The sequence below is a fragment of the Humulus lupulus genome, chromosome 3 (genome assembly GCF_963169125.1).
Source record: "Humulus lupulus chromosome 3, drHumLupu1.1, whole genome shotgun sequence".
Taxonomy (NCBI): Eukaryota; Viridiplantae; Streptophyta; class Magnoliopsida; order Rosales; family Cannabaceae; genus Humulus; species Humulus lupulus.
In genome coordinates, this window is record NC_084795.1 from 281,652,605 (window position 1) to 281,667,677 (window position 15,073).

General features: G+C 31.0%; 1 protein-coding gene across 2 annotated transcripts; it reads right to left on the reverse strand.

Annotated features, from left to right (window-relative positions):
• Window positions 1-6,272: 6,272 nt before the first annotated feature.
• LOC133824706 (U11/U12 small nuclear ribonucleoprotein 65 kDa protein) lies at window positions 6,273-12,353 on the reverse strand. 2 transcript variants are annotated; one of them, XM_062257674.1, is made up of 12 exons: window positions 12,075-12,352; window positions 11,924-11,995; window positions 11,581-11,805; window positions 9,495-9,576; window positions 9,184-9,360; window positions 8,535-8,705; window positions 8,282-8,452; window positions 8,026-8,113; window positions 7,734-7,792; window positions 6,974-7,039; window positions 6,775-6,888; window positions 6,273-6,695 (listed from the first exon to the last, which is right to left on the reverse strand). In XM_062257674.1, the coding sequence occupies exons 1-11, from the start codon at window positions 12,269-12,271 to the stop codon at window positions 6,805-6,807; spliced, it is 1,392 nt and encodes a 463-aa protein (XP_062113658.1). In that variant the 5' UTR covers window positions 12,272-12,352; the 3' UTR covers window positions 6,273-6,695; window positions 6,775-6,804. The 2 variants fall into 2 exon arrangements, 1 of the variants encoding a protein (XP_062113658.1); XR_009888562.1 differs by lacking the exon at window positions 6,273-6,695 and having other exon boundaries at window positions 6,802-6,888; window positions 6,974-7,035; window positions 12,075-12,353.
• Window positions 12,354-15,073: the final 2,720 nt, after the last annotated feature.

Genomic DNA, 15,073 nt, shown 5'->3' on the forward strand with positions numbered 1-15,073 from the left:
GAGTCACTTTTATTGAATATTCTGAGTTAAAGGTTAGAAATCAATTTCCAAAAATTACAGTACAATATTTGTCCATGAAAATAAATTAATACAATTAAATCTATCTAAAGAATTGGTATTTGATTCTCTTCCCACCATTTTAGGGGAAGTTACAAAATATTTTATATGGATTGTTATAAAATTTAATATTTATAAGTAAAATAATATATTTGTCATAAATATTAAAGTTTCATTTTTTTTATGGGAAATGTACAATTATAGGACAATTCTTCTACATGGGTTTCACTTTAAGCTCTATCGGTGTGGCTATTCAGTTGCTTTCCACGCGCATAAAAGAAATTAGTCACGCGTGCAACAATGTGTTTGAACCTAGTTTTCGGTACTGTAAACTATTCAGAATTTTCTAAAAATCATGTCGATGCTCTAAATAGCTACAATATACACGGTCATAAAAAATCGCACCGAAAAATATTCAAAGGTCGAGAACACCGAGAGCCCCACTGGTAGGGCTTAAAATGAAACCTCTATATGAGAAATTCCCTACAATTATATACCTAAAATCTAAAGTATTTACAAAAATACCTTCAGCCAAATTATTTATACAAATATTGAAACCACGTCAGCATAGCATACTGAATTTTGAATTTTTTTGGAAAATCCCACTTTCCAAAATTATAAAAAATTATATTTTAGTTGCTTACAATACTGATAAGATACATATTGGTCAATTTTTTTTTTATTAAAAGCTTTATTTTTAGATCATATTATTTAAGTTACTTTTGGTTATCTTCAAAACTCATTTGTGGATTAATTATCAATTAGTTATTTTTATATATACTATGGTATCTTATTATTTATCATAATATTATTTTATCCAGATTTGGAGGACCGTGTTTTACTGTTGGATGATGATGCACGTGCTATATACTTTTGGACACGTGGCACTACATTACACTGTTTTTTTTTTTTTTTAAGTGGTAAGCAAATAAAATAAAATAAAATAATTACTTGTTGTTTGAGAAGGAATAACTCAATATATACCCCCACATTTTAAGTAGTGTTCACTAGTAGATAAATATTTTATCCACAAGTTTTCACTGCACTCTCTAACCTAAAATTATTTCTCCACATTAATAAATAAGTAAAAATATAACATTTTTATGATAATTAATTATACATAAAAAATATATTTAAAAAAAGAAATTAGGTGTTTATTTGCAAAAAAAAAAAAATAGTATTTTGCTAAAATTTTAACCAAAAATTCTGAGTACAGATCAAGTCTAATATGTCTTTGTTTAAAAATTTACGCTTCTAAATAATTTCTTTGGTGTACCGAAGTAGTTTAGATATCAATGGTTGTTGTATTTTGATTGGTGCAACAAAGTTTAACTGATATGTTTAGATAGAAAGCACAATACAACTAATAAATATATTTATATTGGTACGATATAATGGGTAAATTTATATAAAAAGATAATATAAATTAGATATGAGGAATAAAATATAGTTTTTTGTAAAATACCTTTTGTATATTACATACAAATAAATATAATATTTTTATGATAATTAATATTACATAAAAAAATATATATTTAAAAAAAAATTAGGTGTTTTTTTTTTGCATAAAAAAATATAGTATTTTGCTAAAATTTCAACGGAAAATTCTGAGTACAAGTTAGGTCTAATCTGTCTGTCTAAAAATTTACGCCTCTAAATAATTTATTTGGTGCATCGAAATAGTTTAGATATCAATTAGTTGTTGTATTTTGATTGGTACAACAAAGTTTATAAATGTGCTTAGATAGATAGCACAATATAATTAATAAATATATTTATATTGGTACGATATAATGGGTAAATTTATATGAAAAGATAATATAAATTAGATATGAGGAATAAAATATAGTTTTTTTTAAATACTTTTGTATATTACATACAAATAAATATAACATTTTTATGATAATTAATATTACATAAAAAATATATTTTAAAAAAAATAATAATTTAGGTGTTTTTTTTGCATAAAAAAAATAGTATTTTACTAAAATTTCAATAGAAAATTCTGAGTACACGTCAGGTCTAATATGTCTTTGTCTAAAAATTCACGCTTCCAAATAATTTCTTTGGTGTATCGAAATAGTTTAGATATCAATTAGTTGTTGTATTTTGATTGGTACAAGAAAGTTTATATATGTGTTTAAATAGATAGCACAATACAATTAATAATTATATTTATATTGGTACGATATAATTGGTAAATTTATATGAAAAGATAATATAAATTAGATATGAGGAATAAAATATAGTTTTTTTTTAAATACCTTCTGTATATTACATACAAATAAATATAACATTTTTATGATAATTAATATTACATAAAAAATATATTTTAAAAAAAATTAGGTGTCTTTTTTTGCATAAAAAAATAGTATTTTGCTAAAATTACAACGGAAAATTCTGAGTACAGGTTAGGTCTAATCTGCCTTTGTCTAAAAATTCATGCCTCTAAATAATTTCTTTGGTGTATCGAAATAGTTTAGATATCAATTAGTTGTTGTATTTTGATTGGAACAACAAAGTTTATAGATGTGTTTAGATAGATAGTACAATGCAATTAATAAATATATTTATATTGGTATGATATAATTGGTAAATTTATATGAAAAGATAAGATGAATAAGATATGGGAAATAAAATATAGTGTTTTTTAAATACCTTTTGTATATTACATACAAATTTAAAGTAAAATAAAAATAATATCTAGAATCAAGAATAAGAAAATTATGTTACAACATAAGACCAACTCCAATGGAATCAAATGAGTCAATGTTATATTTGGCTCGATTTTTATAATTGTGTTGTGCAAATTAATTTAAAAAGTCAACAAAATCAATTATTTTTTATTGAAAATATATAAAAAAAATTATTAAATAAATAAGTAAAAAATTAAAATTGTGACTCAAGTAAAATTGAAACATGATTCTGATTTAAAAAAAACAATAGTAAATATATAATATAACAATATTGTATTGAATATGTATATTAGGATTATGACCGGTGAATTATCAAATACTAAAGGATCATATTTTATTTTTTTTCTATATTGGGCTCTCAAAAAAATGCAAAAATTCTAAATTCATAAATGTTAAAGCTTTTTGTTTAATTTTGGATTTTTTTTCTAATTTATTTTATAATAATATTTCTGTAAATCATATTTTTAAACTAATTTTTTTACAGAGTTTTTTTTATTATTTTAAGTGAAAAGCAAATAAAATAATTACTTGTTTGAGAATAAGGAATAAGTCAATATACCCCACATTTTAAGTAATATTTTAACCACAAGTTTTCTCTACACTCTCCACTTAAAATTATCTGTCCACATTAATAAATAAATAATAAATCCAATATAAAATATAACATTTTTATGATAATTAATTATAAATATATTTTTTTTAAAATAACTTAGATATTTTTTGCATAAAAAAATAGTGTTTTTTTTTTAAATTAGAATTTTTTTTTATCTAAAAATTTAGAATAAATGCATGTCTAATCTGTCTTTGTCTAAAAATTTCAAATAGTATAATTTCTTTAGATATATAAAATAGTTTAAATATAAGTGATTGCAACATGCATAAAGTAAAACAATTAGTAATTGTACTTTGATTGGTACAACAAAGTATATAGATGTGTTTAGATAGCACAATAAAATTAATAAATATATTTAGATTGGTACGATTTAATTTATAAATATATACAAATTAATATTATATAAATACAAACTCAACTGGTGTTAAAATTATATAAAAAAGATAATATAATTTAGATATGAGGAATAAAATGAAGTAAAAAATAAATACTTTTATTTATTACATACAAATTTGAAGTTAATAAAAATAATATCTAGAATCAACTACTCTTCATATCATCAATATCTCATAGTTTTAAAAATTCATTAATTTGTTTTAGCCACCTTTCTCAAATATTTAAAATCTTGTAGAATTTTTTTATAGTATCACAACTTTTCATAGTCTAATTTCATGTAGAGAAATTTGTGAAAATAGCATATTTTTTTAAGTGATTTTGTACTCTGGTCTACTTTTGATAATTTTTTGTAAAATTGTATCTTTTTAAAATTCAACCAGTTGTCTAAAATTTTCGACCACCTATCTAAATTTTCGACTACCTATCTAAATAATGAGAGACTATTTTGCAAAGAATTATTAAAACTAGACTAAAGTGCAAAATAACTTTAAAAAATAAGTCATTTTACAAAAAAGTCCTTTCATGTAACCATAAAGTCTTCATAAAATGTTACTCTATTTTAGAATAATTCTCGTATAGTTATATTTTACAATAATAAGCACAATAAAAGCATGAGCACAAAAAACAGGCACAACAAGATTCGTAATTTTCTTATTAATATCTTCAGTATTTTTTTTAATTAATAATAATAAGAAGAAGAAGACTGATTTTGAATATTTAATCTTTTTGTTGACCCATATTTCGAATTTACACTACCGAAAAAACAAAAGTTTTTTAGTGCACTTATAGTGGACTTTTTTTTATGTTGACCATATTAATGCAATAATTAATTAAGTTTTTTTTATTATTTATTTAAAACAAGCCTAATCCCACTTAAAGCATCTTCAACCCAAATTTCACTATTTTTGTGCCAATATTACACAAAAACTCAATCCAACCCAACTGCATAATTTGCATCAATAATGCTAAGATCTATAGTGTTATACACCAATAATGATGAAGTTTATAGTGTCCTAGTAAATTTGTTGGCAACTGTAGACGACGACAAAGTGATATTTTTCACTTTTTTTTATTTAATATTATAATTGTATCGTTGACACAAATTTTCGTCAACAAAAAATAAGAGCGATTAAACTAATAATATCATAAAATAAGAAATGTACACGTAGATTTTACGTACGTGGTTCAATAGTTAAAATCTACATACGTCCACGAGTCACTTTTATTTAATATTCTGAGTTAAAGGTTAAAAATCAATTTTTAAAAATTACAGTACAATATTTGTGCATGAAAATAAATTAATACAATTTATTCTATTTATAAAACTAGTATTTGATTCTCTTCCCACAATTTTAGGGGAAGTTACAAAATATTTTATACTCATTGTTATAAAATTTAATATTTATATATAAAATAATATATTTGTCATAAATTATTATTAGCATAAGATCTTTTTTCAGTTTTCTTCTAAGGGTTTATACATTTTTTGACATTGTGTTTTGTTGCATTATTTGTTTGGATCTTATATTTTGAAAAATTATTTTTTGGACCCTATATTTTTAAAATGGTTCAAATAGAACCCTAAACCCGATTTTGGTCAAAGTTTTCTCAACTGAAATCACAAATAATTCACCAAACTAATAATTCATAACAAAAATAAAATAATTATGCTTAAAAATTGTGTTGTTATATTCAATTTTTTCTTCATTAAAATTGAGTTTAAGGATCTATTTGAACAATTTTACAAAATATAAAGTCTAAAAATAATTTTTTTAAAACACAAAATCCATATAGCTAATAAAAAAAAGTACAGAATCCAAAAAGTATAAAACCTTCTTCTATTTCAGACTTAAACCTTAGCTTATTATTTTTCATTTTTTAAATTATAAATATTTCATTTTGATTAGACTGAAAATATTCTTCAATTAATTAGGACGAAATATGCCATTTTGGTGATGCAATCGAATATTCGAACATCAAAGAATAATTTGATGATTTTGGTCAAAATGAAAGAAAACTTGCACAACTCAATTAAGTTTTCTTTGTTAAAAACTTATGGAGGAAGTTATCATTTGGGGTCAATCAAGTCCATGAACCAATTATCATGTTTCCTCTTCAATCACCTTATTTAAAATTCAAGAGTCCAAATCAAGTTCCCCATTGCTTTCAGTAAAATTTATATTTAAAAATAAAAAACATGTTTTCTTTTTATTGAAGAAATGAAAAGATTAAAAAAAATGCAACTAAATGACAATTATCATTGGTGAATGGCATATTTAAACTTTAATGTGTTTATATCTTTTTATACCTTATATTTTGTTTCATTTAATTTAATAAATTATTTTTTGAATTTTGTGTGTTATAAAATAATTCAAATAATTCTCTAAACCTAATTTTAATAAATAAAAAATTAAATATAACAATTCAATTATTAAGCAAAATAATTGTGATCTTGTTCTGAGTTGTTAATATAGTAAATTATTTGTGATTTTAGTTAAAAAAACTTTGATCAAAATAAGATTTAAGGGTCTATTTGAACTATTTTACAAAATACAGGAACCAACATTATTTTTGTTTTAATTTTTCCATAAATTATTCGACTAGTGATGTAACCATTTTCAAACTATCGATGCATTTAAACATGAAATAAAAATGACAACAAATAAATAAAAGGAAAATTGATACTACTTCTATACTTGTTGGGATCTTTCCATTTGAATGACTCAATAGATTGGCTTGCACCAGATTTTGAAGGCAGAATGGACAGTTTGTGAGACTTGGGAGATACCTCATGAGGCTTCACTCCACTTCTCTCATGCTCTCAGCCTCTTTCACAGAATGCCTGGATTGATCTTAGCCGTTGATTATGCGGCATACCATGATATCAACGGCGTGGCATTTCGCTCGTATAGCAAACTGGCAGTGCTGTTTAGCTGTGGAATAGCAAGTAATTAATCATAATCCCAGCTTGAGTATATGGAGGCATTAGCATCAGTTGCAAACGAAATGAACCTTCAAGTTTGTCTAATGGCATTGGCAGATTCATTTTTCTTTGGCTGCTGTAGGGTTCCGGCCAAATTGAATGACCATCGGTTTGCCTTTGAACTCGTATCCATTCACTAGATTCTGAAACCAATGATTTGTTTTGAAAATAAGTGGACATAACATAACATGTAATGATCTAAAAGTCTCATGAAATTTAGATACATACCAAAGCATTTTGGGCTAATTCAACTGATGGGAATGTCACAAAAGCTTGGCCCCTCATTCTTCCTTCCTGACATTTAAAACATTAAGATATCCACAAGCATTGATTGCATCACATGAATGATAATATTTGTTATCATGGTTCCCAACTCTAGACTGAAAGCTTCAAATATGAAAAGAGCCCATGTAACTGATGAGTCATACAGAGATGGAAAATGCCAAACAGATAACCAAAACTTCTTGCTCAGGTACTTCGAGGCAGAGACCACGGGTGCACACGGGTCGGATTTTCGGGTTTCGGGTTTTATTTGGGTTCGGTTTCGCATTTGATTCGGGTTGGGCTGGGCTATTTGTGTTTTGGGCTGAAAAGTCAAATTTTGCAAAAATACCATTTTTTACACTTTTTTTTAACACCATTTTTTTCAAAAATACCATTTTTTTTGGATTTTGGGTTGGACTGGGCCAATTGGGTTTTGGGCCGAAAAGCCCAATTTTGCAAAATTACATTTTTTTACACTTTTTTTTCAAAAATACCATTTTTTCGGGTTTAAATCCAAATCCGAGTTTTAACAAATTTCAAACCCGAACCCGACCCAACTTTTGTCGAGTTCGGGTCGGATTTAACCTGAATCCAATGGGTTTTCCCAAAAACGAGTTTTCAGGTTGCGGGTCGGCTAGGTTTGCGAGTTTTTCGAGTCAAATGCAATGCTGTAAATTGCGGGTTTGCGGGTTTTTAGAAACTTGATTGTGTTCAGTGATCATACCTGCATTAGCTTCACACTGAGACTAGATTTGGCTAGATCGGTACTTCCAAACAATGATCCTACAGAACGATATAAGCATGATGTAAATTGTAACAGGTCAAAATAGGTTCTTTCAACTATAATATACAGCAGGTTATAAATTACAGTCGTGATATTTTACATGCGAGCATTTTAAAACATTTGATTAAAACACCTACGCTTTTATAATGAATGGAAGATGGAACTGCTAAAATGATATTTAGTTTTTTCTACCAACAATAAAATGTATATGAGATGATCATTGAGAGCTCACCAAATATGTAGTAGAAATCATCAAGAAGAACATCTTTTGCCAAGTTCTTTATGTACAATACAGGAGCGGGGTTCCCAGCTTTATAATTCTGCAAAATACAAGTTAAAGTTCGATATAATCTCTTCTTTATGTCTAGTTATCAAGCAAACAGCTGGGAAAAAAATCCATGACAATGTTCTTGCCACTCTCTGGAGTCTGGACAAAAGTTTTAACATATCAACAATGAAGTGTTACATCCAAGATTTAAAGTTGGTACCTTAAACACTGGAAGTGATAATAATTCCTCTGGGCCTAATTTTCCACCCTGTATTTCTTCTGGACTTGCATAGGGTTTGATATCTAAAGCCTCTGATTTCAGATCATCTGTTTCTTTAGTAATTTCATCATCATTGTGTTCCTTCTGGACTGGCTTATGTGCTAATTTTATCTGCAGAAATAGGAAATAGAAAATCAAAATTTCAAGACAAAAGAGCAAATCCTATTATCATCTTGCATAAAAAGTAAATTACCTGCAGCACAGGGTTCCTCTTTTTTATAATTGGTCTTTCCTTCGGTACCAGAGTTGCTGGTTTTAATCCCACAGTTTCATGAGCTACATCTTTATCAACTGCAGGACCTACAATAGCTTCCCGCCTGGCACGCTTCAATCCTCTCGAGCCTCCATTGACATTTTCAGCCTCCTATAAATAATAATATATTGTTAAATAGAACATGTAAATGCTTTGGTAGCAAAAGACACGACACAAATTTTCATTAGGTTTGACTCGTGATTCAAGCAACTCCGCATATGTCTACAGAAATAAATATGAATAAAAAAGCACAAAATAGTCTGACTCTGGAATATCAAAGATCCACAACAATAATTTAGGTTTTTAAAAAATATAATATTTTACTTCTAGAACATATAATTCATAAGATATCATCACAAACGAATCAATAATTTGGAATCTCCATATATGAACGAGAACAAAGAGTATTTTAGAAGTGTTTTAAAAATAAAAACCGATATTGAAGAAGCAAGTTATACATAGAGATTTTGAACTTTTTCCTGTTTTCCTGCCTTGAGTAATAATAATAAACTGATTCATACATGCATATGCATATAATATAAAATTACAGGTGTTAGGCTGTTAGCTGCCTAGAAGCTACAAATGTTACCTCATCTGAAGATTCCATCTCTGACTCTTCACTAGATGATTCTACCAATGATTGCTTTGTCGATTCAAGAGGGGGAGGTGGTGGCGGGGGTACTGGTGCTAATGGTGGTAGAGGCGGAGTGGGCATAGCCATACGAAATGGAGCTGGAATGTTCATTTTATTCATCAAGTGCAAGACCTATTGTTTTTACATACTTGTAAGTAATATGTTCCTTAAAACCTATTTAATTGATGAAAGATTAATTCTAAGAACATCATAAACTCGTGAAAGCTGTAATTCTTATAGTAGCTTCAGATGAGATTAGAGAGAACCTGTGTATAGAAGCGAGGAACAGCAATTAGAGCATTTACAATGTTTGTAAGGATGTTACCATCTGGTGGAGGGTAAGCATACCTGTAGTAAAACCTTTTTCAGTAAAAGCAACTCAACCTGGATCTATCTAATATCTATTAAACACAATCACAGCCATACAAGAGGCAACATATAACTTTTGGACATTTTCTAGCACGCAATATACTAGGTACATAAAATTTCTTCGCTCCTGATTTAAATTTTAATTCACCTATTCTAGGAGGTCTGTGAGCAAACAGCCAACACATTAATTGAAAGAAGTTATCTGACATTGCAAATGACAAAAGGTAGCTGCAATCACTGACGAATAAAATTTACTATGCAGAGCTCAAGGCTATGACCTCCAAACGTACTTTTATGATTTTGTGCCTTAGAGTGTGTTGCCCAAGAGAAAATCTCCATAACCATTTAATAGCTAGGGATTTATTATTCCCCACCAAGTTACCAATATCTAAACTAACCTTTCCTCAACAATTGGTTACCTCTTCCTGAGCTACTAGTGGTCCCTTCCCGAAAGAAATATTGCATTGACTTTTCTACGGATAAACTAGCTCTTTTTGGCATTTTGAAAAGTGACAAATAGTATATTGGAATTGAGGATAGAACTGCTTGAATGAGAGTGAGTCTTCCCCTCAAGAAAGGAAATCAAAGCTCTACACCATTCATCGAGACGCTTTGCCACCTTCCTAACAACCAGTTCTCAAAAGATTTCCCCTGGGACAACCCTAAAAATCTAATTGGCCAATCTCCAACTTCACAACCCACCAACTCAATGTACATGCGTATAGTACAGCTTGAATGAGAGTGAGTCTTCCCCTCTAGAAAGGAAAACTATAGGCCATCCATCAAGTCGCTTAGCCACCTTCCTAATCCTAACAATCGATTCCCAAAAAAAAAAAGTAATTATAGGATTTTCTCCTAAGGAGTAAGGACAACCTTAAATATTTAAATGGCCACTCTCAAACTTCACAACTCAGCAAAAGACAACACCATATCCTCATGTACATTAACACTTACTAGCATACTCTTACTCATATTTATCCTGAGTCCAGAAAATAGGCAGAAAACCTCCAAATCTTACATAAATTCAGCAAACAGCCATCTTCAACCTTCAAGAATAAGGTTTTGTCTGCAAACTGTAAATGAGACAGTGACAAAGCATCTCTTCTCACTTAAAAACCTTTAACCAAACCATTTGCCACAGCTTCAATAATCACTCTACTAAGCCCATCAGCCACTAAAGTAAATAGAGAGGGCAATAAAAGATCACCTTGCCTTGTCACTACTTTACTAGTTTCTGCTGTCTCCAACTTGTCATTATCTTTTCAGAATTTACCTCAAACATTGGGGCTCCAATGTCCATTTCAAATGGTTTCTTCAGCATAGGAGTCACCTAAACCTAACAACACTGACACCTAAAGTCTTGCAGTGGAAATAGTACATAATAAGAATTATGAAGCTGCAAAGCTCACAGATAGACACTAAATAATAAAAGTCTTGCATGATCGCATTAACTCCACTGATGGTTATATATCAAACAACATCAGCATAATCAGACTTATCTTGAATCACGCCTTTGGAGCTTACAAGTTATAAATACTAAATAAAATATATGATAGTTTCCTAAATTTGTTTATTTATCTAGTTTTTTAGTTTTGTATGTGAGCATTTCTAACCCTTTATCCAGTTAATTATTTTTGAAAATTTGCATTTCTTACCCTCATCTTTAACGTGTTTGTAACTTTTGGCTTGAAACTTCTAATGACTATGTATTACTCCTTAAACTTGTTGATCAATTAATGTAGCACACAATCTGCCCAAATTATTACTATAACCATAATCACGAAGTTTGTTCCTACAATAAACATCTATCTATGTTTCTGGACCAGTGACCAAAAATTAAATCTGCAGTATGTACATTGCTCTATATTCAAACCCTCAACTTCAAATGCAAAGGGATTTATAAATGACCAAAGCACATACGTCTAAACATGCTTTTGAGTTATATCAATGTGTTACTGAAAGAGGCAAAGAAAGCTGACATACTCGAGATAAGGAGGAAATGGATAGTCCACTCCAAGTCTAGGGGCGATTGGATCAGCAGCAGGCAAGGACCCCGGTTTTGAGACTTGCTCAGAAGCATTTTCTTTGGAGCCACTTGTGCTCAGAACCGAAGATTGAGCTTCATGGGAACCTGGCTGAGGTTTATTATCATCCTGGGGTTGCTTAGATGCCTTTTCTGCTTTCAAAACTTTACCAAGAAACCTCAACCTATCAAATTCAAAACAAGAACTCATGTGTGTTACTTCATTTCAAAACCTTGCTAAGAAGAAAAGGACACGAAAGGGAAAACTGAAGGTGGGTTTATCAAGATATGAACTTCTCATACCCATTCAACTGGCGATGTGCCTGAAAAGCCAGTGCATCATTTGGGAAATCTAAAAAAGCACAGTTCCTCATTCTGTAGAAAACACATGACGAAATGATTTCGTAAAATTGCTCGAACTAACAAAATGAATACTTATCATATAAATGCATACCGGCCATTGGCGGAGCATGGGCGAACTGAGGAAGCACCGTAGTGGGAGAAGAGCCGAGAGAGAGTGTCTTCAGGAATGGCTTCGGGAAGGTGACGAATAAGCAGAGTGGCGGCAATGGACGGCGGCGGCGGTGGCGGTGGCTGCTGCATCTGAATCTGATTTGGGTTTTGAGGGTTTATGAGAGGAATTCCCGCCATCCCAACTGATCAATCTCTCCCAAACCGGTGATGAGCAGGTGAGGGTTTTGCTTCTGTTTGCATAAATATTTTCTCATTCTTTTTAAATCAACTCTTCACAAAAACTTTTAATTTCTCTTCCATCACTTTCAAAAATATATTTTTATATATTTTTTGTTTTTGAATTTTTTTAACACAAAAATGGAAATATTATTTTTATTTTTAAAAAATAAAAATATGTTTGATAACTATTTTTGTTTTTAAAAATAAAAAATAAAAAATAATAAATGCGTTTGATAACTTTTATTTTTATGTTTTGTTTAGCAATATAAAATGAGGTGATGATTTGAAGAAGAGAAGAAAAAAATCTAAAAGTTGAAAACAATTTAAAATAATTTTGAAAGTGAAAATTTTCTATTTTCAAAATTTTATAAATTTTGTTTAAAATTTAAAAAAATAAAAAATAAAAATAGAGTTACCAAATGCTATTTTATGTTTAATTGCCAAATTTTTAATTAATTAAATAAAAAACTGTTTTTTTAATGGTTACCAAACAACACCAAAAATTTTACCAAACACAACATTAGTTTATGAGAAAACTAATCCCATATTGGAAATCAAAATTAATCAAAACAAATTAGCAAAATGAGGGGTACTATGGTAATTAACATAGTCAAAACTCATTCAGCCAAGTCCATCTTCTCTTTCATTTTGCCCTAGCCGCCTCACCATCTTCACCATAGCCAAAACTCCTCCACTCGGCTGCCTCACCATCTCCACCATCATCTCCGGCCACCCACCCTTACTACCTACCAAGAACACCCCAGTCGCACCTCCGTGAAACCCAGGCACTCTCCACTCAGCTGCCTCACCATCTCCACCATCATCTCCGGCCACCCCCTTACCACCTGCCAAGAACACCCCAGCCGCACCTCCGTGAAACCCAGCCACCTTCACCACCTTAGGCGCGCACCTCCATGAAACTCAGCCAAGAACACCCCAGCCGCACCATCGACGAACACAAACTCAATCTGCGCATCTCTGCACGATTCCATTCGTGAGCCCCCAAATCCAAAACGACGAGGATAGGCTGAGGTGAGGGATATTCTAGTGGTGGGCGGAGGCGAGGAAGAAGGGTGACGCTTAGGCTGTGTGCGATTTGTGGTGCTTGGAGCTGTGCAAAACAACGGGGATGGCTGGGTTTGCGACGGGGTTTTGGGCGTAGGGGATGGGGGTTTCTGGTGGTGGTCGGAGGCGAGGGAGGAGGTTGGTTCGTGGTCAGATCTGGTTTTTTTTCTGTCTTGAGATCTGTGGTAACTGGTTACCTTCACGTTGTTTGTTTGTATATTTTAGGAGGTAACTGGTTACCTTCACATTCTGATGTGTGTGTATATTTCTGGGTTCTATATGGTAACTGGTCACCTAGGTTACTAAATCATACTTACTCTTCTTCTTCTTTTCCTTCAAATGTGATGTTTTTTTTTCATTTCTAATATGAGTGACTCGTCAACCTCTTATGATAACTGGTTATCTGTAACGCCCTGGATAGCCAAGACCGCTACACTGTGTACTTATAAAAGTGCAAGACTCGCTAATCAAGTCATTAGTTTTAAAACGGTCACTAAACATGTGTGAGCTAGGGTTAAAAAAGGTTTTGGTCTCAAAAGTTTCATTTTATATAGTTAAACTGTTATATACACGGGATCCCAAAAGGAACAGAGTTAAAAGTAGATTTACAGACTTCCAAAAAGTACATAAATAATCATTAGCCATACTAGGGCAAAATAAACAGTCTTTCGGTCTCGCATCCCCGCCTAAACCTCAACCGTGGTGGCTGAGCAGCTGGCCATGTACATTCCACTCGCTGAGCTCTCCAATCAAGGCTGATCCAACTTGCCCTTGTCTTTACCTGCACCACGTAGCACCCGTGAGCCAAGGCCCAGTGTAATGCCCCAAATTTCCTAATAAGGTTTAGGACCTTGATTAGGAGGTCGGGAGAGCCATAATTGATTTATTATGATATTTAATGATTATATGCATGTTTATGTGAATTATATTATTATATGATGGTGAATGCATGCATATGGGCTCATATTTTAAATGCAAGGGCATTTTGGTAATTTGGCCACTGTGGGCGTAATTGTATATTTTGGGTGCATGGTTGAGATTAATTATAATTTTACCACATTGTATGTGGATTAGTTCGAGCTTTTCGACATGAGACGATCATGAGATGTAAGTGTTCGGTCTAGTCATAACGGGCTTAAGTTCGGGGCTTGGGGTGAGTCTCGGGGTGATATTAATGATTAGAGAATTACCGGGAATTAAAGGGTAATGGGATGTGATTTATTGGTATTCGGGAATGTTGAGATTAGCGAGAATTGGAGAGCGTTAATTATAATTAACGGTATAGGTTGGAAATGACGAATTTACCATTGGGAGTGTTTAGAAGCTTTTAAATTGGTCTAGGGGCATTATGGTCTTTTGACCTTAAGGATTTATACCAGTTTTTGGGGGTTTGGAAGGCTGTAGAAACAGAGCAAAACAGAGCCTAACCTCATCCTTTCTTCCTTTCTCTCCCGTACAAACTTTCCTTCATCCTTTTCTTAGAATTTTGAGAGCCACCTTGAGGAGTTAAGCTTGGAGATCAAAGGGGGAAGCTAGGGAACTTGTCACAGCCATTAAAGGGGATTCAAAACCGTGTTTGAGGTGAGTTTCAGTTATGAATTTAAGGTGTGCTCTGTTTTTTTGAGTTAAGTTTTGAGTTTCTTAAGTTTTTAAGCTTAGGATTGGACTTTGTGAATTGTTGAGTTTTTGGTTGGT